This window comes from Pecten maximus, chromosome 2 (assembly GCF_902652985.1).
Source record: "Pecten maximus chromosome 2, xPecMax1.1, whole genome shotgun sequence".
In the NCBI taxonomy this organism is placed as follows: Eukaryota; Metazoa; Mollusca; class Bivalvia; order Pectinida; family Pectinidae; genus Pecten; species Pecten maximus.
Genome location: NC_047016.1, coordinates 24,509,181 through 24,534,363, shown reverse-complemented (window position 1 = coordinate 24,534,363; position 25,183 = coordinate 24,509,181). Strand labels below are relative to the sequence as shown.

At 34.6% G+C, this 25,183-nt stretch overlaps 3 protein-coding genes across 4 annotated transcripts in view; 2 read left to right on the top strand and 1 right to left on the bottom strand.

Moving 5' to 3' along the window:
* Positions 1-3,137, top strand: part of LOC117321589 — a 29,140-nt gene extending 26,003 nt beyond the window's left edge. For both annotated transcript variants that reach the window (XM_033876056.1, XM_033876055.1), the window contains one exon: positions 768-3,137. The gene's annotated coding sequence lies outside the window, so the exon portion shown is untranslated. The remainder of the gene's footprint in view (positions 1-767) is intronic.
* Positions 3,138-4,255: 1,118 nt separating this feature from the next.
* LOC117321588 (LIM domain-containing protein WLIM2b-like) lies at positions 4,256-12,203 on the top strand. Its single transcript, XM_033876054.1, has 3 exons — positions 4,256-4,373; positions 10,835-10,959; positions 11,361-12,203. The coding sequence occupies exons 1-3, from the start codon at positions 4,359-4,361 to the stop codon at positions 11,455-11,457; spliced, it is 237 nt and encodes a 78-aa protein (XP_033731945.1). The 5' UTR covers positions 4,256-4,358; the 3' UTR covers positions 11,458-12,203.
* Positions 12,204-21,496: 9,293 nt separating this feature from the next.
* Positions 21,497-24,311, bottom strand: LOC117321586. The gene is made up of 3 exons (XM_033876053.1): positions 24,209-24,311; positions 22,685-22,724; positions 21,497-22,379 (listed from the first exon to the last, which is right to left on the bottom strand). The coding sequence occupies exons 1-3, from the start codon at positions 24,233-24,235 to the stop codon at positions 21,916-21,918; spliced, it is 531 nt and encodes a 176-aa protein (XP_033731944.1). The 5' UTR covers positions 24,236-24,311; the 3' UTR covers positions 21,497-21,915.
* Positions 24,312-25,183: the final 872 nt, after the last annotated feature.

The following is a 25,183-nucleotide window of genomic DNA, read 5'->3' as shown; positions in this document are numbered from 1 at the left end:
ATACATACACGTGCATTGCCATCCTCTCACTCGGTATACAGTCACCATGTATCCCTTCTTACACAACATAGTCAGTTGATCCATATATTGCTTCATCATTTTGCGCATCGTACAACCACATACTTAATGTTTTTTTCATCCTCTGGCGCAAATTACAATAAAGAGTTTCATGTAATACTCATTTAGGCCACATTTTGTATCGGCTTTGGCTAGTAGTTGAAAATTCATATACATGTAGTGGGTATATCCTTATCAAAAGTTGATAAACATTTAATGGATCATTTGAAAGATATTGGTGAATCACCAAGAAGATCATTATGTTTATGTTTAAGGGGTTTTATTATATATATATTTATGGATATGTTATTAAATTGTTTTCTTTTCTTGATACTTTCACTAATTCTGTGTATTGAATCCTTTTCAAGATGATTTTGATTATTTGACCAGTTTATCATATATATAACATTTCAGGTTTGTAATTTCGTTTTTCCTAGATGTCTTTTTTTCAAATTTATATGCTCTTTATGTGTTGATGTGTGTTCTGGTTTGCGTGCGTTTTGACATGTTATGCTACTTAAGCAACTGCAGTGCATTTTTGTGTGAATATATACATCTAATTCTCATATAAAATATAATTATCTCTCTTATTTAGCATTGCGTTTTTTCTGTTTTTACTACATAAAGAGACCACAATGAAATACAGAGTAGATATACTTAGCAGTATTCATATATTTGTTTCTCATCCTCTGTATTTCCTCTGTCACCAGATCGAGCCTGATTTTCCACCTGATGCTGCAGGGCTCACCTGGTGTGAGAGACTCGAACTTCTCCGAGCGGTGAACAAACGACCAGAAAAGGTAAAACCAAAACCACCCAGGATTCGATTCTTCAAGGATCCTCCGAAAGAAAGCCCAGACGCTTCTGGTCCCCTCGTTGCCCAGTCTACTCCCCTCGTTGCCCAGTCTACTCGCGCTCATCTTTATGAACAACGGCGAATGAAACATCTACTGGAACAGGCCAAAGTCAAAGGCACAGATCAGTTTGAATGGTTGACTGACAGTGTCCGGTTTCGTGGAGTATCGTCAGATATTTCCGACTCATCTGACGATGACTCTGATGACTTATGCAGTGCTGGTGGGTCTTCGGGTTCGCGATGTACGTCCACGAAGCCATACGGACCCGGTATGGATGTTAACAACGCAGAAAATGCTCTGCTGCATAGGTACAATATGCCTTTAGTCAAGGGTGGTGGATGGAAAATGACCCCGTATCCTGTTATGATACGTTCTCGTACCACCCTTTTTCAGAACTGAAGCGTGCCTCATGTGGCTGGTCAACAGTATGTTATACAATTATATAGGAGAAGTGATATACTGTGGGACAAATAAGTAAATTAATCGGAATGATCAAGTCTGTTAATTTGTTAAGGATATATATCGTAATAATAATATTTAATACATGTAATACTTTCTTAAATATCTATTCACTTTTACAAGAATTTTAATGTCTTTCCTTTTTATTGTTTTACTTAATTATTTCTTTTTACAAAATTTATATAGTTAATGAAACTTAATAAATTATAAGAACCTAAAACCTGACTGTTTTAAACAGTCGTTATGCATGTGTTTTGTATTTGTTTATTATCTAAATATCAAACCAGTGAAGGAATTATTTTTGGCTGTATCCTGTCCGAGGATAATGAGAACTTCGAGCGTGTTACAAGCAGGATTGATGCATGTTGATTATATAGCGTATGCATTGATATTGTTAACATTAAACATTTAGACCTTAACACTTTCATGCCCAGAACAAATGAGGTGCTAATTGTTTCGTCCTTTACATTCTGTCAAAATCAGAATTGTTTCTAATGCTTGTAAATTTATTGCTAATTTAGTTAATTAGATTTGAAAATGATCTGATAACAATAAAAATTGCTTGGTATATCAATGATATCTGTAGTTTACTGTTATCCTACATCAATGCGTTCATATTAAGAACCGGAAAAATGCCTTATGAAAATATACTTATTCTATATATCTTTGCCAAAATTCTTATATGTTTATTGTTTCAGTGGAATGTTTTACAGCATATAACAAAAGAATAATGTATCCGAAAGTGTATAAACTCAAGTTAAAATGAAATACTTTATCGGTACCCATAAACACAGTGCAACGAAGCAATAAAACATACATGTATTTTGTTCCACATCGTGATTTTTGACAAGTACACCAATAAATCAAACTACGTCATTAACAGGATACACTCACGGTTTTACGTAATTCATACATAAACGTACCAGACAGAGGGATCAATAAAAGTCGAGCGGGCTCATGTTGTAATTGTCCCTGGTATCTTCTGTTGAGATATATACATTTATCATTTAGCGGAGTTACTATCTGTCGAATATGGACGACCCCATGTACTTGCGTACAACATAAATTGTCACTTTACGATATCTCGCACCGCTTTATATAGCATCCTGAAACATTAGCATAAAACGGTGTATTGTAACCTTTGAATATAATTTTACCGCTCGGTGATGATTTATTTTCTACATATGTATACCATTAAACTGATCATCTTTAGGACAAAATTTATAAAAAGCTTGAAATGGGGTCGAAATATATTGCCAAAGTGAGACCTTTTTCTCGTCATATACTGTCATTAATTTTTGTTTTTAAAGAAAGATACTGTACCTTAAAAAGTTACACTAGACAAGAACAAAACACGCAGTTTCTTACGAAATGTATTCATGTAATTGCCAAACACAAACGTACGATACGTTCTCTGTGATAACTATTGTTTATTATATTATAACACGGGTGATGATACTGTTAGATTGATGAATTGTTATCATACATACCCATGTGACTGGCCATTTCATATTTCAGTATGTTTTTTTTATGATGAGAATCGCTGAAAAAAAGATTGGCACGTATATGTATACCTTGGATCATGGTGAAAGTTGAAAAGTGTACAACGCAAGCAATTATACTTTGTGGTGTAAGGTCCTTAATTTATCCCTGTTGTTTGAATCATTAACTCAATTGCATGGAACGGAAGATGTTAAACCTTCCTATATATGTAAACGTAATCGTTGATCATGTTTTATGACCTACAATAAAATTATTACTTTACGACAGTTTTGCTTGTATTTTTAAGAGTGAAGTGTCCGACATTTCAGTGAAATGAAAACTTATGTTTAAAGTGCTATTACTAATGCATTTATATAATTATCGACAAACTAATTTCATCGTTTCTAGTGCATTCATAGTCAACATGCTGTTTTTTTGTTTTATGCATACCTTTTTCATCTTTCAAACAACTTCGAATTGGAACATACAAGTTATCAAAGAGGTGTTAAACGCCAGCCTTAATAATTACGAGTATTATACACGCCAAGGATTTGAATATGAAATAAAACTGATAACTCATAGTAAAAATGTCTGGAATGCATGAATAGAATGTAGATTTTCAACTTCAACAACAAGTATTGTGGGTTTGTGATATGTACGTAGCCACCTCTCTGATGCCGCAAAGCCATTTGTTACAAAATAGTATATTCGTTAGCTGTAGATTTTTGTTGTTTGCTTGCAATATTTCAAGTATTTACACTGTTGTATTCTGTGTGTCTTGTTGCAACCACCACCCTACCCTCTCGGTATTTTTTTGACACTTTGGAGTCCTGTTGTTTACCGGTTTTGTTTACACTAACGTGTTCTCAGTTATATGCTGTTGTTTTACACGGTGGCGTTATGTTATTTACCGGAGGTTCTGTTACACATTGGTGATCTGTTGTTTCCTAGTTTTGTTTACATACTTGTGTTTTTATATCCTGGGTTTTTAACACTGTTACTCATTGGTGCTCTGATGTTCATCGGTTTTCTAAACACTCTGGCGTTTTGTTGGTTCCCGGTTTTGTGTACACGTTGATGCTATGATCTTTCCCTGTTTTGGTCACTCTTTTGTGTTACGTTCCCCCCACTTGAGATATAAGCGTACGTCAGTGATGTACTACAAAAACAAACAGTCTCATTATCTCGACTTGCCCTCAGCTAACACCACATCTATTTATAACCAACACAGTCGCCTCCTCAGTAATACTTAAGCATTTCCGTCGTTACATTAGTTTTGTTGTATTTTATTCAAATAGTTCGAATATAACATTTCATTTAAGTTTGATTATCGCATCACGCACGTGAGAGTACATGTTATAAGACCAAAACAGACATATGTGTAAGTAAGACTCCCCCTCTTTTGCACACGACACTTTACAGCATCAAATCTATAGAGTCGTGTGAAAAGTTCATTCTCACAACAGCTTTCGTCCAAATTACAGCCTAAATCACACTACAAACATGCCTCCTAAATTCGTAAGTATATCATGTCACCTGTTACTAATTAGGCGAGATGTGCATGAAGTATGTCACTGTGTAGTAAATTATGATTTTCATCGTTGATCAATAATGGTTTATTATGAAAGACTGATATCAGTGCTTTTGTGGAAATGATGTACAGTTCACGGTAACCACGCGATAACGTATCCATATCAAATAAGCATTACAGTATAGACAGTTATATTTCAATGTGACCTTGATGAACTCTGTACGAACTTGTTTCACTGAGTCGTCCATCATTCTGTAGACGTAATCTCCATTTGATTTTAATTTTTTTGCATACTAATAACCTCGGTATAGTTTCTTTCCTGACAAGCAAGATAAATGCATTAACTGAAAAGGATCCTTCTGATATGATACGGTTTTATAATTAGGTAGTTAAATGGGGCTGCGATTGGTGTATAATCGTAATGTTATCCACCTTATGTTATGCGGATGTGTATGATAGGAAATGTCGTTATTGTAACGGCTTTATGTATAAACATAGCATACGTTACGTTGTATTGGTATATTCCTATGTAATGATTGTTTGATTGTTATATCGTACCAAAGCTCTAAAGGTTTTATGAAATATCACAGAGAAAGTATTGTTATGTGGATAAAAGCATTAACATTATCCCATACACGTTATAACTATATACTAACTGCATGACTGTAACATAATGTGTACTATACATATTTATAGAATACTAACCGTGTATACATTGATAGTATGATCTAGTAAGCCCTTATGCTGTTATGAAATATTACAAAAATGGAATTGTTGCGAGGATGATATATTCACCTTAGCCCATACACATTATAACAACAAAGTATCTATATAATCGTTTGAAACATTCAAACTAGATAATACACACACTAACCATCTTTGTACACAGAGTTACTATAATAATCAGCGTCTGTATATATACATAGGAATGTGTTTCATATCATCTGAATGCTGTGTGTTTAGTCTCGTTAAAGTAAGTGCGCCCCTATTAATAATTATACAGGGTGATAAGTGAGAATTCCTGTACTACTACAGGGAACACGTGTTTACACGGCCAGGAGCCTCTTGACCTAGTTATCAAGCTTAAATCAAAATATCTATATTTCCCTCATAATTTGCTTCCTGTAAGCCAGACCTCTGGATGTTTCATTAACGTATGCATGTTTCAGTAGTTTTACAATACCTTTTTGGAAGTTTTATACTAAAAATCGTTGCTTTCCATGTATGTCCGTTTGAAAAGGAGTAGATACATTCTGAAATACCAATGCTAGGCTTCTGTCATTCAAGACAACCGAAGCTGGCACATGTGCACTTTGCACATATGAGGTGCTATTTTTAGTTATGCTATCTTTGGTAACAAACATACGTTTACTCAGAACACATGAACTTAGATAATGTGTTAGCTATGATTACGCTGCAAGCATTGATTAAACTCGTTGGTATTCCTTATTTGTGACAGAATCAGAATACAGTCAATATTGAGAGGTGTAATTTTGTTATGTGTCATTTTAGGAGTCATATGGTAATAGCACTGTACGAGGTACTGTTATCTGGTCATCATGAGCAAATGCTGTTTTTTTTAATCGGGAAACGTGCTCTAAACTTAGGACATTACGCATGTTGCAACTGAACAATGCTACTTTCAAAGTCCATTTAGATAGAGTCATTTACATGTACAATGCAGTATGAATTGTATACGTTTTAAACATCTTTTGGGTAATTTTCAAAACACACAGATTTTTTTTTCACAAATGCTTGTTAAAGTCTGCCATGAGAGGATCTCAAATAAAAAGTGATGCTATTAGAGAGGATAATATGGGGTCAGTTTCCAATCAGGCATTTCACTTATACAAATGTTAACCGTCGTTAAAGAACAAAATCAAAGTATAAATAAAGGAATAGATTAATTTGTGAACAAAAGTATGCGTGTACCCTTGTACTAAGCAATAAACTTTCATGTAAACACTCTAGTAACATCCTGATGTAAGATAACCATTATAGCTACAAACGCCAGAAATATACCGCCCGCAGAACTCTAATGCTGCACCGCACCCAGGATTAGTGTCAGGCTGGGTTGGAGGAAAAATATATGTGTAGGAGGTAATGTTAAATGATGATCAGGTTATCCCTGAAATACAGGAAGAACTATTTTTTCCTGTTTATTTACAGCACCCGCCATAACTGGTCGGAACTTTCTAATGCTACGTGTTGTCCGTACTTTGATGCTATCGGTGATAATGTTGTCTGTCTGGTTATCAATGAGGTGAAGACCCTCTCTCTGACGTTTGCTCCTCACACAGTGAAAACTGATACAGGCACGCTGTGTTTTCCTGCAGACTGAACTAATACATTATTGAGTGCCAGCATTGTAGGCCCGGTAGAAACTGCGAACTATACACTGTTAGTAAAGTAGTTGGTCCACCCTTATTAGGATAGGACGACATTTTCATTGAATTTCTTTTAGCATAAATCAATGTTTCAAGTTATAAAAATGTTACTTTGGCAATAAGCTGTTCGGCCATCATTCTTTGATAGGCTTATTCCTTATTTGGTGCAACATATACGCATCGAAATGATCGAAAGTATAAAATAATTTTCAAGTGTTTATAGAGACAGTAGATTGGTCAATCAAAAACCTAGGCATTGGCAGGTGTATACCATTTTGAGTTTCTAGCAATCACATATTACGTTGATAAACGACAATTTTTGAATTATGCTATAAATTACATACATGTATAGAGTTGTTATACACAGTATCGATGAGTTTATGAGCTTTTAACCGTTCAACTTCCCGGTGGCATAATTAGGTATTTTAAAATAAAGTGAATTAATACTTCACGTTATAAAAATGGTCAAAATGCAACTTGCACACTGATAGTGAAATTTTTAATTTGTTTAAATTATTGAAATAGCTATCTATTTTTCTTAATCTTTCCGAAAATACTGTCTATTTTTCTTCTTTTCGTCTTTCTGTATAGGACAGCTTTTCCACCAGGCCCCAAGTAAACCGTCAGTTTTGTTCGCGGCACCCACACGGCAAAGTCATTACGCAAAACTGCTTTGGTGCTATCATGAACACAACCTTTCATTCGATGTCTGCCAAATTATAACTATTCGGGGCCCATCTAGTGGCTACTTTTACAATTATGTAGAAGTCTTTCTGGGTGTGTTCCACTTTACCAGGAGCAATCTTATGAATTAAAGTTTCTTCATCAGGCGTTTTGTCTTACACGATGGCATATCTATGCAGTAGAAACGGCTATCGTCTGGTACATTGATATAGAATTTAGTTTTGTCGTCCTCAGCTTTGTATAGAATTAATTTTTTCGCTCTCATCTTTGTATGAAATAGCAATAGAATTTGTTTTGATTTGTATTAAATAGCACTTAAAATTTAATTTTTCGTCCTCAGCTTTTAATATAATTATTTTTTTCGCTCTCATCTTTATATTAAATAGCACTATAATTTGTTTTGATTTGTATTAAATAGCACTATAATTTGTTTTGATTTGTATTAAATAGCAATAGAATTTGTTTTGATTTGTATTAAATAGCAATATAATTTGTTTTGATTTGTACAGATCTGTATTAAGTAACACTAAACATTTTATTTTACGTCCCCAGATTTGTATTGCTCCTTTAACGCCCACTTGACAATTTACCCAATCATTGTACAACGCTGATCGACAATTTACTAGTAATTGTACAACGCTGATCGACAATTTACTAGTAATTGTACAACGCTGATCGACAATTAATTAGTAATTGTACAACGCTGATCGACAATTAATTAGTAATTGTACAACGCTGATCGACAATTTACTAGTAATTGTACAACGCTGATCGACAATTTACTAGTAATTGTACAACGCTGATCGACAATTAATTAGTAATTGTACAACGCTGATCGACAATTAATTAGTAATTGTACAAAAGAGACAAACATGAGCAGCAACTCTTATTTTTGGATAATAATACAGCTAACAAGTAATGATAGTGGCCATATTATAGAAATGGGATGTGGCGAAAATCAAACTGAGCTCATGATTTCAGATTGTTTATATATATAGATTTTTTTTCTTCATTTGCATGTTGGTATTCTGTGTTTGTTTTTAAAAGACAAAAGACCTGCAGTACGTTTGAATTGGCTGAACCAATACAACTTTTCGTAGGAATGTAGACGTGATAAGCAAAATAATGGCACACCTCGGAGCAGACAAGGAGAGCTTAGCAGACTGCAATCTCAAATGATACAAAACACTCACAAGAGAATAGCACCTTTGACATCAACCATACGATTTGCCAAGTCTGTCCATTATTTCGTATCCGTGGTTGAATCTTTATTTACGAGTTATATAAGAATTATGAAGGTTATAATGATAGAACAAATATTATTATAGCTCTGTATTACAGTGTTGCTGGCAACCACAAATATATCAAATATGAATACATTTTTCGGCAGGTGTTGTCACTAATAAATGATGCTAGCTTTTACAGTTATATAATGTTAATAAACGAATTGTTATAATGGAATCTCTACTTCACTTATATCTATCCTGAATAGTCCATTTATGATATAGCCGACCAAAATACTCCGATTAATTTGGATTTCTGGCAGACATTTACGTGATGCTATCCGTGGTATCGGTACATCAATAGCAGACAACAGGGATGGGTCATGCTCGCGTACATCTCTGTAACATGTGTATATTAATGACGCAATACAAACATGCAGCGGCTGAAGTATTTTGACATGCAAGGTTAGAAAGTAATGGGGCATATAATACTCGTGGCACAGCTAGAATCTTTTTGTGATCAGAGAAATGCTCTAGGGCCATTTCATAGTGATGCACTTATTAGCTGGGAATTTGTTACATGTGGATTTGGACAATTCCTGTTGTATTTATAGCTTTATTAGGGATTGAATGAGGTAAAGTCCAATATTGTATACATGCTATATGCTATAGGTAGTTGTCTTTTCCCCAAATATCGACCTAACTTCCAAAACATCTAACATTGCTATAAATACATTTGGTTTTCTCCCGTCCCTGTGCTTTATGCTTAATAATACGCATGGCAGAAGCAAACAAATATCAATAATTTTCACATTAACAACATTATACATGTAGAAGTTACACTCTGAAATACCTACACTTTCATGTACATGCATACGTCCATACGCATATTCAAAAACAGAGTACAGCGATATACTATATATCTATGCATATCTATGTTCACAGTTGAAACATGTCATCCCTTCTCTTATAAAGTACAAAACTCACTATCTAATGATTTGTATTGCCATGAAATGATAGCTATATACATTATGACCATATGAGGATTGGCTCATATAAGCAACGCCATTCATATTATAGTAAGATTCGTAACATTTCCCTTCTCTTAAGGGTCATCTATATAGCAGAATTATGTTGAATTTCAAACACGAATAATTATCTGAAGATTTGCACAAAAATAGTCATGTTATATACCAAAATGTTTGTTTGGACATGCAGCTTCTTACAATCACCAATAATTTGCTGTAGATGCTATCAGTTTCTTCCATATAGTAACTTTGTGGTAAGATGTAGCATGGAATAATTCTAAGTCTCGAAAATGACCAAACCTGAAAAATAGCCAAGCTGGTATGTTCACAAGTGTCTATAGCACAGGGTAGGAGCATTTATTTGACCGGATTTTACTTTATGTAGGTATAAACACTTATTTTGTTTTGACCTTGAAATGCAAATGGCGGCTGTGAATAATATTACACAAATATGGCTTAAAGGGAGGCATTTCAGTTAATAACAATACTCCTATATTGTACTTTTAAGATATCTCATCATATTAAGAAGGACCTTTTAAAGTCAAATTGTTAAACTGGTGAGTTTGTGGCCTTTTTCAGAAATTGGCATATTTTACCCCAAACTCAACGGTTGAAATTTTTTTCCTAAAAGCAGTCTTCTTGCCATTTCAAGAATTCTTTATATTGTCTAATAAGAGCATTTTTGATATTTTCAATACCTCCTAATATGCCATATTTTTGTGATATCATTCACGACCGCCATTTGCAATTCAAGGTCAAATAAAAACAGCGTTTATACATATGATAACGTCAAATTTGGTCAAACCAATGCTCCTAGTTTGTGCTTTAGACACTTGTGAGCAAAACGACATGGCAAGTTTGTGTAATATATGGGATACAAATGAGTTAATTATGTTCCCCTGAAACATGCATTTTCTTACGTTTTGTTGTAATTTACCAACAGCTTAACAAATTACATGCCAACAGGAAGTCCGACGGTTTGCCATGATACATTATAAAAGTTCATCATGTTACTTCTGTGAAATTGCACCATAGTAGGAATTTATAGGCCTGTAAAATATCAATGTTTTGACTGGATTTGCTGTTTAGATGCCCCTTAATAATATAACAATATGACATATTGCAGGGTGGTGGTGGCGAGAAATGTGTCATTTGCCAAAAGTCGGTGTATGCTAACGAGAGGATCGAAGCTGGCGGAGTTGCATTCCACAAATTCTGCTTCAAATGCAGTGAATGCAAAATGCAGCTGAAGTAAGTAGAGAAAGAAAATAAATCTCATCTCGGTATCATCCCAGGGTGCCCCGTTGCTCGATTTTAACAAACGATTTATGGCAACTAAAATGTACAGTTTGCAATGGTGTCTTACACCTCGCACAGACAGATTGGCGTACAATGAATCTGAAACAGTTTGTACAATGACTATGTCAGTTTACTCAATTTGTCAATGTTGACACGGATACTTGAGCTATGCAATTGATTAGCGTAGTTACATTGTATTTCCGATACATTAATGCAGTATAAGTACTAGAAATTAAGCATATGATATTTTAGCATATTGTGTATAACTATATAAAGTCTTTATGTTATCAAAAACATATCATTCAGTTTCAAAAGATTATCGACCTTTTAACATGTATTTCACCTCTTTTCAGTTTGAACAACTATGCACAGGAAGCCAAGACCCTATACTGCAAGAACCATTTCGCCTCTTGTGTGACGGCTAAGAATACGCAGGCGCCAGTGTTTTAGTGATCCTGCCTGCGGACAGAAGAAGGGGATCACATTCATACGTACCGTCCAGTTTTTTTCCATTACAATGAACCTTTGAGAGCTGTATATTTTTCAGTGTGTAGTGCACACGTGCGATGCTTAGTCATACGAAAATAGTTTTTGAATGTAAATGACAAAACTAAGAATGTGGTAGGGGTATTGTAGATTTAGAAACCTTTATTTTGCATTCTTATTATATATCCTGTGAATATGTGTCATATCACTTCTGTGCTTTCCTTTCCGCACTATACCTTACGATATTCAGAGAATTTTCATGGCAGTTAAAATTTCATTGTAACCATACTTGTGTCAAGCCGTCAGGTGTGTATTCGATCTACTGACGTTAGGAGTTAGGTGTATTTTCCTCTTTGGCTCCACTAGTACCTAGCCGCCATTGTTATAATTACTATAAAAAGTAATTTATGATAATCCTCAAACATGTCGCGATAAATCCAATGTTATTGACCTGGTTGAGATTACCAACCCATCCTCACCGGAAATATATGCGATATTTTTTCTTGCAGTCGTATTGTAATCAGCAATAGCCCGAGTGTGTTCAATAACATGATTCTTGTATCTTCTAAATACTCAGAAATGGTTGCGTCTGGAGGGAGATAACTCTAATGTAGTTAAAAGTTAGTTAAGTGTTTTTTTTTGTTTTGTTTAAAACGTAACAATTCTTATTTATATCAAGTTATGTTTCAATAAATGGTTTCATAAAGATACGTATTGATTTATTGTGTTATTTCAATTGATCGCTTAACAAGTTAACATTACGTATTGTTATCACAGCAGGGCCGTATACCAGTTATGAGATACATTCTCTTTCATACAAGACATTTCGATCTGTGTTTAAAAATCATAGATGACACTCATAATACAGGATGAACATCGGGAGTCAGTTTCATCAATATTCCTTAGCTTAACATTTTCCGTACGAAAGCATTACAGAATTGAAGTAATGTTCCTTTTTCTATGAAAAAAATAAGTTAGTTTAAGGAACGTTGATGAAACATAGGCCAGAGCATGGATGTCTTAACAGTATAAAATTCACATTCAGCATTTAGATTGATGTTAAGGTGAGTGTATCGCATCAATTTTAGATGTTTCTACATGTTCGTGGTATCGGAAGGATACTGACAAATCTAAAAGGGAAATGCAAATAATAATGCCTTGTTCTTACCGTTGTAAATTGTTTAAGCTAGTGCTTCAAAAATAAACTGACTGTTATTCCAAGGGTGAACAGCCGAGGTCCTGACTCCAGACAAATATAGCCAACGAGAAAGAAGAAAACACACTAATTGCCGTTTAATTGTATATGAATTCTCAGAAGTAAAACACAAAGAAATACAAGAAACAAACTACATGTATAAACAGCTGTGTGAAGTTCTACTAGGATTTCGATATTTTTTCCCATTCGGCAAAGTCATAATTAAATAACTCGAATTCAAAGGATATCAATTAACACTCCTACATCCAATACATCCTATTGATTTAATGAGTACATGCATAATAATTCTTGTCAATCTAATCAAAATCAGACGTGTGATTTCTGCTATTCTACGATACGCTGCAATACAAGATGTAACAACTCCCGAAAGGAGGCCATCTCAGCATGAGCTCGGTCAATCAGCGCACTACCTGTGAAATTTTCGGTGTGGTTTCATTCTTCGGCAGTATTAAATGCTTACGTAACGTTCCCGAAGCATTGCAGAGAATCATAGAGGAGCAGGCATTACAAGTCTAATTTTAATTACGTTATACGTTTTGTAATTTCGAACTTCTGTGTATTAAAAGTTTCTGAAATGAAATGAAAGACCCCGAACACTGACCGTTTCTGTACTGTCCCTCGAAACTTAAACGTGGTGAATAATAATCATTCAATTCAAACCTACTCTACTGTCATACCATCTGATCTGTGTCTCATTATGACTATTCTTGGGGCCACACATTCATCGGCACGAGGCTAATATGACACTTAAATAGTTGCAACTTAAATTTTGAAAACAAAAGTTGATTAATTGTTGACTTTCTTTTGTAGGAATATATTTTGGTGTTATTGTTTTAATACCCTGGTGATGGCATTTTTTTTATTCAGAATCCAAATTATCAGCTTATGGATTGTCGACTACATCTTTGTCGATGTTAAATCTGTTAACATCAGCACTATTTCAGATTGCGGATCACCAAAATGTCAAATACCTCGTGACAAAGTTTGAAATAATTCTTAACCAGCAGGTAAGATCGTGACATACAGGTGACAGGTGTTGGTACAGATTATGTAAGTAATGCTATGCATACCGAATCTACAATCACTCATAGTTTGACCTCAGATCAGGCGACACCATTATATCATCCGAATCTGATGTTCGCGAGGTTCTGTTGTACATTAAATCGCAACGTGGACATACTTTATTCCGACCAAGCAGGTTCAGATTAGTGTATTAAATGATTGCATGATATCAGTACCTTCATCCATCGTCATATAGCGCGCTAGCGGACACGGTCATAAATCAACAGTTGGACATAGACGTGAGTCACGTGACCATGATACACATTACATATAAGGCATGCTTCATTGGATCAGCGGCTCGTCATGTTCTTCAAATAGTAGAATATGATATGTTAGATTGAAATCTGACTGCAAGTGTCGATTTAAGGTTTGACAAAATTAAATGATAAGGGATCAAGTTTGCATATATTTTATAGCATATCTTTTTATATTAAAAATGTTATTAAATGAATTTCATCAATGTTGAAAGAACATTTTAAGTAAAGCTCGACATACACATTGAATTAACATTAGATGTAAAGGTTATGTGTCAATTAATATTATGGTTTTTTTTTTTTTTTTTGTTAGAACGTGAAAAAGCAATACATCGCAAATCTGTTTAAGACGATATTGTACACGTTTTTCACGAACGCAACTGAAGTTAATGAAGGATCAGGAATCCACGGTAGGATTCTTAATAACACATGGTATATTATGTCATTGTATGTTCCAAATTTGTTTTTGTCTCTCTGTTCGAGCCATTTCGAATTAATTACTTTGTCCAGGATGTAGGAAATTTTGCATAAGAGTGGTTTTTAATTCCTAAAAAAATGCATTGCTGAATACGTCTTACAGTGTGTTCAAAAATGTTTTCATTAAATCGTATCACATTTCGAATGACCTTCGGTCCTAAAGTGAATTGAGCACGAATCTAAGGCAACAGAACTTCTTTTTCATCGGCCACTGTTCAATATTTAAAATCCATGTGATTTTCGAGGACGGCATATATTTCGGATGTATGATGAATAAGATAATTCGTAGGTATGTTTCATAAGGTCCCTATTCCATGTTAAATGAAGTAAAACGGTATATACATCTAATAGACAAGAATCCAAGTGTATCTGCATGGAATGTATAGCTTGCTTATAAAAGACAAAATCATAGTTATTTGGGTACTAGAACCTGAACACGGATCTTGACCTTCGAATAATGTAAGCTAAGGGAATTATCACGATGTTTCTGTAGTTTGTAAGCTTTGAAGGTTAATCTATTTGTAGATTGTATACATATTGTATCTGTTAATAAAGACTATTTATTATTTATTTGACAGTCAAAACTAAGTAAGTAAACTATTGTCTTAATTACATATATTCACCTAATGCGTCATAAATAAAACCACCATGAATAAGGTACTTATGACATTTCCTTTATCATATACTTGGACAATCAACCACACATAGGGAACCTTAACATAAAGCACATCTGTATTTGCGAGGTATCTTATTGGTATGGTACATGTATGTCAAATATCGGATACCTAATTAATACAATCTCAAAATAACTTATGATGGTACAATATGCAAGTAGGCACTTTCAAGATAGGGAAGAAATAAATTTGTGTAACTAAAGTAACATCATTTTAAACTCTTCGAGAACACGCACATGTAATACGGTTTGTTTCTGTGATTTGCATTTTTTATCATACGACATTCCTTTTTATCAAGTAATTAAGATCCACTTTCCTTATATTTTTCAATCCTTGTGTTTTCAAGGAGTTTTAAACAAATTGTTTGTTTATTTCCTTACTAAGGAAGTAAACAATCGTACAATATGGGATCCCCAAGTGTGATCTAAAGAATGCCTTTTTATCACGTCATATTAAAAAGTGTCCACAAAACATTTCCGCAACTTTTATATATCAATTAGCTGTGGGTTCTCACACAGGATACCGACTGTGCGATCCGCTAACCTTTGCCTCAGGCTTTTTTGGCATACGTGACATGAAACAGATGATGTCAAAGTGGCTAATTATGGTTACCAGACAGGTAAAATGCATTGTAATTACTGATAGATAATCACATTAAAGGTAGACCGATAGGACGGATTGACGACGGTGGTATTGCACAGTGGCTGACGACATGTACACGCTTTCGGTGTCTTTGCTGGTGAGTTATTATTTTAAAATACGTTTTCGTATGTTATTGTAAATATAAATAAATAGTGTTAATTCAATCAGTGGTGTCCCAATATTTTATCATTGAAGTGAAATATATGTTATTGAAAGGTTTATTATAAGAAAGAAAATCGATTTTTGATTCATAATACTGCTTGTCAATTATCCTCTTTAACATTATATCCATATTAATACAACAATGAAAAAGGTAAATAAAGAACGGGTCGTTAGATATTTTACATTTTTATGTTACCTATTTTTCTTATTTATAACAAATATGAGGCGAAGTTTTACAATATGGTTTTAATTTCTGTCAAAAGTTGACAGTTTTCATTATCAGTGAAATGGGGATACTCTTATACGTTTATAGTAATATAAGTTTTATGACTACTGAGATGTGTAAAATTCCAACCAGACATACCAATGATGAAAACATACAAGTGTATATATCTTGGTATACAACACATGGTCATCGAAATATGAAGTCAGACGTATTACATGATACGTAAATATGTATGATGTTGATATAAAATTTGTCCCCATGAATGTGTTCTTATATATTTCTAGGTGTTTTCTCTTGTGGGGTACGCCCATATGTTCCATACACAGAACGACCCATCCAGCATAGCCCGAGCATGCACGGTATGTAAAATTAGTAATTATTAATCTAATCAAACATTTCTTTAAAATTTTCATATTTTCAAGGTAAGCTATGTCTATTATTTTCATTTCCTTACCAAACATATATAATTACATATAAAATGGAGTGGTGTAGTGAATATGCATTGGTTTTGTACAGATGACTGACTCCTCAGAGGAGATGAATTACTCGAGAAACAATTATACATGTCTGTAAAACGGAATTTCTAACGTACATCTGACACCACATACATGTCTTATTTAATAAATATCGGATGGATTTGTCTTCAAAAACAATCGTTCGAGTTATGACGTCAGGTAAGAGCACGCATATTAATGTCATATCGGAATATGCCACGTGAAGACAACAGATACCGACATTAAAACGAAATTATTATTCTCACTTAAAATCGAGGCAAGGGTGCAAAGATTGGACTAAAGTATAGATTTTGATGGAGAACAATGAAATAAAATCGAGGCAAGGGTGCAAAGATTGGACTAAAGTATAGATTTTGATGGAGAACAATGAAAAAAGTCCAAAAAAATAGGACTAGACGTTCCCGAACGGTAAGTGTCTTTGTTTTCATTGACGACACCCGCCACGCAAATCTAGCGTTCAAATTCGGGCGAAGACATACTCTGTAAATTGAAGCTACGGTGATGACAACGAAACCACTATAAATATCAACAATCCCCGAACACTTTCAATTGCACAGGGAATATTTCTGAAGATCGTGATGTCGACCATTAAGTTTTTTCCATGGTCTTCATCAGCATGCATGTTTTGGAACCTTGTGTTGATGGTATTGGCGTCATTAGTAAATGTCTGTAACGGAAATCTAGATCAGGAAGCTATAGATGATTAATACCATACTATACTTCCTGTTCTTATAACCTTTTATAACTTTTTCATGGGTATCCATGATCGTCGAATTGTTCATTAATAGCACAATGTAGTTAAACTTGCACATCAAAGTAAACATTGTACTATAATTCATTATGTGCGAAGAATAGAGAGGCAACATTAAGATAAGTTAATCCATATTCTTTGAGGCGTTGATTCGTAAGAAAATCAGCAACCGCAAGAGCCATTGAACTTCACCCTATGTATTTTCATTATGACGCTCAGTCAACGTACGTAAATTCATATCTTTTTTTCACAATAGAACATGTCATTATTATTTATACTATATTGCGATGTCACCTTTCCTCACAGCCCTGGATCCAACAGGTGTGTAGGAACCACTGGCCGCCGTTGACCTGCCGGGGTCATCAATATGAAGATGCCTCTCCTGTCACCGCTATGTGTGACCTCCCTGGACAGCGTACCTGTGGAATACCCCGTAAGTGTGGTCACCTGACATCCTTTTGACTAACGATCTTACTTTTAATATTATATACTACAGCAATGAGATTGTTAGCAAAGAAATATTTCTTATGTTTAATAGTTTGCATTCTCGTCATTTAAATCTTGAATATGAATTGCTGGCTCATAGTATTAGTTTATCGCAAATTTCATATAGGTATTGTAATCAATGGTGAATTTGCTTAATGTTCATTAAATGTACGGTGTAGAAATGCTGTATGAGATTTATTGAGATGTCAGTCAAGCACTGGATATGACGTATTGAATTTGTTACTAGTATGGTGAAACTTCTCATGGTGTTTCTTGTTTAAATATTCTCGACAGAACTGCTCCGAATTTCTAGATTCAGTTCATCGATCGTACATACAATATGTTCAATTTTCAGGTATTATGAACGATTAAGCAACGTATTTTTGTGTCTTTGCAGCAATCGCCGTTTTCAATGGAAACCGCCTTACCAATCCGTACTATTGCTACCAACAAGGATAAGACCAGCCACGAAAGTCATTATGTATTGTAAACACTGATGACGATGACCAGTTCGGCTGATTCCGTCAGTTTATGTTTGAATGTATGTAATGTTTGGAATAAATCATTAATTTCTCAACGTCTCCGGAAATCCGAATTAAGTCGTCAGTCGGTTCTATGATTATATTTACCCTGGCTCCACACAGCACTATTACCAGTACTTCATTCTATAGGATAGTCCGCGATCGGCGTGTTTAAGACTAAATGATAAAACACCTCTTCTAGGCTATTAAAGAAAGCCTCCTAGATAGCAACACTTTATAGGCTCTTAGAATCAATTTCAGTCCTAGAAATATGAAACATTTGCATGATGCAATTTAGTTCATATGTGACCCTAAAGAACTTTTTTCTAATTATTGAAAGTGTTAATAGTTATATGTCTATTAAACAATCCAATGGCTCGCTTCTAGATATCCATATCCTCTATGTTCTTCTATCTCACATTTTATATGTGGTGATGTAATGGACAATTCGGTAAGCCTCACCTAGTTGGTGATACGACTTGTCTAAGGAAATATAATGGAAACGTTGTAACCATCAGATCTTTATGATGTAAACAGGAACCAAGAATTAATATACAGCGGTATTTTCGACTGATTTCAATCAAATTACTACCCGTGAGTCTTATATTTTTATATGCCATAATAGTTCAATAGAGCTAGACAATATGCATATCTTGACCAGCGTCCTTGTAATTCGAAGATGCTCAGCAGAGTAACTCCGCTGATATATTGTGACCTTTCTCAAGTACACAATCAACCACGTCAGAGTTAATGTAGGTGGAGGCTGGGCTGCTTTGTTTCTTCTTACTATTGATCGTGAGACAACAGATTAGATGGGCTCTTATTTATTAGGTTTGAATTGCTTTTGAAAAAAAAATGCCTGCGTATTTTGGCTTCAGTTAGGTACGGTAAGCCTTTAAATTTAACTGTGATCCTATCACATTTATCATTAAATGGAAATAATTATGAACAAAATATGGATAAAACAAAACACAGAATCAGGACAATATTTATATATAATGTTAGCACAATGTACAATCTGAGCTTTATATGAGCATGGCATCACCAATCAAATTAGGATTAACTAGAGTAGATAGTTTTAAACCCCTCTTTTAAATTATATATATATAAACATCAACAACCGGAGGGAAACAATGAAATGAATATATATGGCAACTATTCAACCTTCCTGTTTACATTTTGTATTTTATCATTATTCACTAGGGACATGCTCATAATGATACAAATTCGAGACATGCACATTGCTGAAAACTGAGAACGTTTTATGTTCGCCTTAATTTGTTTCCTTTGTTACCCTCCGGTTGTTAATATATATATATATATCATTTATATAAATGAGCGAGCAGTGTCCTGCATATCAATTTAGTTGGAAATCGGTAATGTTTATAAATTTGCTTTAGCTAAAACATGTCATTTTTATCATTTAAAGTGAATTGAAAGGACTTGTTTAGGTTTGTGTCAATGCCTGTTCCGATAAACAAAACCATTAAACCATTTCTCTCTCTCAATTAAAAACATTACAAACTGGCGGAGGGGAGACAACTCGGATTTCTCCGTTATTGATTAAACATACAGCAAATCCATTTAGGACCAATTTAGAGTAGAAAAAAAAGTGGACAACATCATTTGTTCATTTGATAATATAATGACACAATGGAACTGTTTAATGATAACTTGTGAATATAAACATAAATTCATATAAATATAACTATTTCTATGTAGTCACTTTCCCGTACAAATTATTACATATTAATGCCAAACATAAAATTAAATTAGAGAAAAATGTATTTGAAATAATACGAAACACTAGATGAAGCTATAGGGAATAGTAGTCTGTGAGCGGTTTGCATTGATTGCCACGTGACAAATCTGTATTACCACCAGTATCAATGGTTGACCTTGAATACGTGAAGCAATGATATGCATTTGGGGAATCGATATGTTTACTTGCAAAAACGAATTACGTCATATTCTAATAAATGCGAACTAGTTGTTTTCATAAATATGCAGTGAATACGCCAACCCAATTAATTGCCACATAGGAGAAATAAGCTATAAAAGAACCATGAATTATGGACACAATTCCGTCTCGACACTTTTACGTACGGTAATATGACGGTTCAATGGGCACGAAACACTATGGCGTATTCCATCATTTGAATCAAGATATTGGGAGCATGTCATTGTCAATCGAATCGATTTTTACGCCATAGGTCTGGAGATCAGGAAAGTTACAACCTCGAATTCAAACTCCAACATGGTAACACGAACCATGTCGCTTACCATACAGATAAGTAGGTAGATATCATTGTAACCTGTGTTGATGATTTAGTAACGCGGCTGATGGATGTAGAAGATACTGTTGTATCTTTCAACGGTGTCATCATCATCACGAAATCTGTTCTAAAAATAAGAACGCATCATAAAACACTATATCTTCACAAACATCATGGAAACGTCTTATCAAATACATGTATCTACGTTGCAAAATTAATCTCTTGTCAAGCATCTAAACTCAAAAGAAAACTCTTATCAAATATTTAGGATGCAATTGGATGATTTTCTAAGCACCTAAGTTACAAACGTTTTGACATCCGCAACAGAGCCAGCCTCCTCTATAGAAGATATATGGGGGTCACTTAGGCTCAGAAACAGGACAACACAATGGTTAATACCCATGGGTATGAAAGCACGACTGTATGCCTCGGAAGGCATAGTGTAAGAGCGAGGTTTACACCTCGAGTGAAAAAAAATCCAGTCCAGGGAGAAAAATCAACGATTTTTACTACAGTATCACCTGAAAAGTTGCGTTAACATCTACAACCTTCTAATTTACCTACATAACATGTTCGTGAGCTTATCACCACGTTGGATTGTAACCAAATCGTATGGCAAAAGACTAGAACAGATATACAAGTTTGAAATGACACAAACTCGTGCTTAATGTGTTTGATGACACGTTTAGCTAAACGGGCAAATCAAAAGTAACACTTTTGCATTATTCTTAATGGTTTAGATTTATAATTATAGTTTTTTGTTTTTTATCTTTAATATTGTAATATGATAAATTAATTGCCAGCCATATACGCTTTAATAAACTATGTAACCTTGGATAGAAAGAGCGTTATACATTTTTTAAAATTGATACCTATACATATAAATATACAGTGCGTTTCACCGCCTATACTCGCGTGTTTACAGAGGTAAACAAAACTTATTATAATATATTTATTATATGATCAAAAACAATAGTGAAACGTAAATGACCGTTATTACATCACAATAGGTTTTTAATTGATTCGTCTCGAGTAACCACGTGACATTCGAAACACAGCCTCTATTGTCGATATGACCATTGGTGGTAAAATTATATTATCAGCTTGTGTGTTATGCTGGAAACACTTTTAAGGGTAAGTGAAAACTATAATACGTACCCTCATGGATTAGAACATCTAACCTTCCGCCTTTTTAAGACCAAACAATAGTTAGAAACATCAATAAGAACAACTAAACCCAAAGCAAGACAAAGAAGTAAAGAACCCACTAATCCGATCCCCTGGGATGATGGGCGGGGATCTTCAGCGCATTTCATTTTCCTCGTCCATGCTGAAGTTTCATTCTTTTTAATGAGCATTTCAGATTTGATGTCCTGCAGAAACTTGTTAAGATCAACGATTGTCATGTTTCCAGTAGTTCTGCAAAGTGAGCACGAACAAGGTATTCGAATTGGAATCGAAAGATTCGTGACGTCATTTCCAGCGGTAGAAAGTATTTGGTTGTCCGTTATCTCGTCTGCTAAAATGGTTATATTGTCGATTGCAACGGAAGTGACGTCAATATATGTGTCTGTCACTGAAGTGTCGTCAGTGGATGCTTCGGTTTTATTGCATATGTCAATGGCTATAAAGCAAGACAAGAAACATATTTTTAAATGGAAGCCTCATCTATACTGGAGCAAAATAAATAAACTGTTTCATTTTCCTACTTTGTTCATCAGTTATTGTTTTCATTATCTCCAATGAATACAAATATTATAAGAATATGATATATAAAACTATTCATTATGCTTCCTTATTGATTATCTATAACATCCAATAGTAATATAGTGGAAGAATATAAATAAAAATATAAACAGGTATATTTACAGGATTTCTTTTCTTTTAAAGCATTTCTATATATTTTCTTATCCATTTCAATTTACTAACCCATGATGTCTTCTGGTCTGAAGAAAATTGACGAAGAAATCTGGAAATTAAACGAAATTAATAGATTTATAAAACGTTCATTACTTGAAAATTGCATTAATGTTGGGGGTGCGTTTAAACTTCTGTAATTTCTAGGCCGCGAAATTTTCCGGAAACATGGAACAGATGCGAAAGAAAAAATGGTAGAAATATCTCGTTCGCGTAAAGTGTACCTTTGAAATCGCGAAATTATACCCCGGCAGAAACAACCACGTTTACAATAATCAATGATTAGGTACTTTTAATTGTTGCAATTACGAGAAGTGACTGGCGTAAACGAAGTAATTACTTTAAATTATGAAACAGAGTGGTAATTAGCTTAGGTGGCTGTTCCGTGTCTTATTAATGAATAACACCGCGGTAACGTTTGATAAAGCATTTCCACTGATGATTCCCTTTTCCGTTTCGCTCGCTGGATGCTATTAACAAACCCTGAACCTGAACGAGTAATACCAGTTTCATGGGTAGATATGAAAACTTAACTATTGTGCTTTACGTAGATACATAGCCTTTGCTGATGGGTTTCCTGGATAGATATGTACCATCGACGGACGGTTTGTCCTAAATAAATATGTACCAACGACAGACGTGTTTTTATTCAGATGTTTAACCTTGATTGACAGTTTTTTTTAGAGTTGATTGGACTTTTGTCTTTACAGTTTTGGTGCTTAAAATCTTCATTATTTTGAGATAACTCGTGGCCGATGCATTATTTTCCAAATGTTTAAAGAAATCAGCATGTTACATGTTACTCAGAGGGACATACGTTGATTTCGTTTAGCAGGCGCCAGATACGTATACTGTTCATTTGGTGTAGCTATTCTACTTAGTGCATGGTTACGTGTTGATAAAACGCATAGATTGGCTAGCTTAAGAGGATGTTAGCTAGGCGATGTGTGTGATGTTGAAAACATATAATTCAACAGTACGATGATAAGTTTGAAAATAATGCTGGTTGTTTCAGAGGTTTGCCGAGACCTTCTTGTCACGTTTTATTTCTTTTGAAAAATGACACATTTCAGAAAATACAAATACGCTTAACATTCTTTTGAAATCCAATATTACAAAATGTGAAATGTATCAATTATAAAGCAACGGCACTTCCCAGTCCAGATTTTGACATTTCCTTTGACCTTAGTTGCCACTGTCGCCTCGATTTAAGACCCTAAACAGTCTAGGATGAACGAAACAGTTGTATGGTGCAGTTTAATTCAATTCATTCCACTGTATCCAGCACTCGATTTGTATTGAAAATTGCTTAGGTCCTGTGTGTCTTCCTTATAATTCAGTATCAATAATTGATGAGATATTTGTATGTTGATTGATAATAACTTTGTTTTGTGTAAGTTGATTATAAAAATGATCAGAAATAGTTGTTCCATTTGATAATTAATAGACTAGTACTTCAATATTTGATAACCAGCAGCAGTTTACTTTTCGATAGATACTAATCAGTCGATATAAATATGACATAATATATCTTACCTGCAGTGGGTCATACGACAGAGGCATTAGGGCTGTAGCAGCAGTACTATCCGTGCCAAAACAGCGCAGATATCCTCCAAATGGAATACCATTAGTGTCAGTGAAGGTGTTTCCTAAACCAAACGTAGGTACAGGTAACGACGTGTACAAAAAATCTGTCGATGGGATTGGATTCCAGCCTTTTACCTTAATAATAGAATTGTATATTATGTTTGCTCTCAATTTTGCAACCAGAACTACCTTACAGTTCCAATAAATAGATATCGGGGGAGAGGAAATGACGTAGGAAGAGGCGAAATGCTTCCTTGGAAGTGGAAAGTATAAGGAAGGATTTCCATTTTTCATTCGGATGAAATGCGCTACTAAAATATACATTTGTCTTTCAGTGGATATGACATTATAGTCACAGACCATTGTATAGCCAACATGATCCTGAAATGCTCTTTCGATCAAAAGTGTCGTGGTTCCATCACATGATAATATTGTTACCACTGTGTTATCTACGGCGGCTATTATCTTAACATAGTCTGTATATGACTGATCTAGTTTAATGAGTAAGTAGCGGGTACCCCAGAAGTCCACTGGAGGTGCCGTTTCCACAATGCGGTCAGTAGATGATTCGGGTAACTGAACACGCGTTTTCCCTGCACCGACAATCACTGCCAAATTAGCATCAGATAATATCACCAAACCGGTCAAATCCGATCGTGAGCGAAGATGAAATGTCTGTTGAGAGGTCAATATGAAGCAAATGACATCACCTCCAGTATAGTTTCTCCCGCGATAATACCATTGTTCTGGCATTATTGGGGGTAAAATTATGCTGATGGTTGTCTCGATACCTTGTTCAACTGCAACAATCCCCACCATACAGCGTGTGCCATCTTGACAATGTGTCAAAACAGCATAATGGTGTCCTAAATGACCGTGTTCCCTCGGAATGAAAATGTCTGTACTTTGCCTGTTCTCGTCGTA

Coding starts and splice junctions, on each gene's coding strand:
- LOC117321588 (XM_033876054.1), top strand. Junction 10,960..11,360: donor GAATGCAAAATGCAGCTGAA/GTAAGTAGAGAA, acceptor ACCTCTTTTCAG/TTTGAACAACTATGCACAGG.
- LOC117321586 (XM_033876053.1), bottom strand. CDS start 24,235: ATGCCTCTGTCGTATGACCCACTGCAG. Junction 22,725..24,208: donor TGTCGTATGACCCACTGCAG/GTAAGATATATT, acceptor TTTAATTTCCAG/ATTTCTTCGTCAATTTTCTT. Junction 22,380..22,684: donor CAGACCAGAAGACATCATGG/GTTAGTAAATTG, acceptor CTTGCTTTATAG/CCATTGACATATGCAATAAA.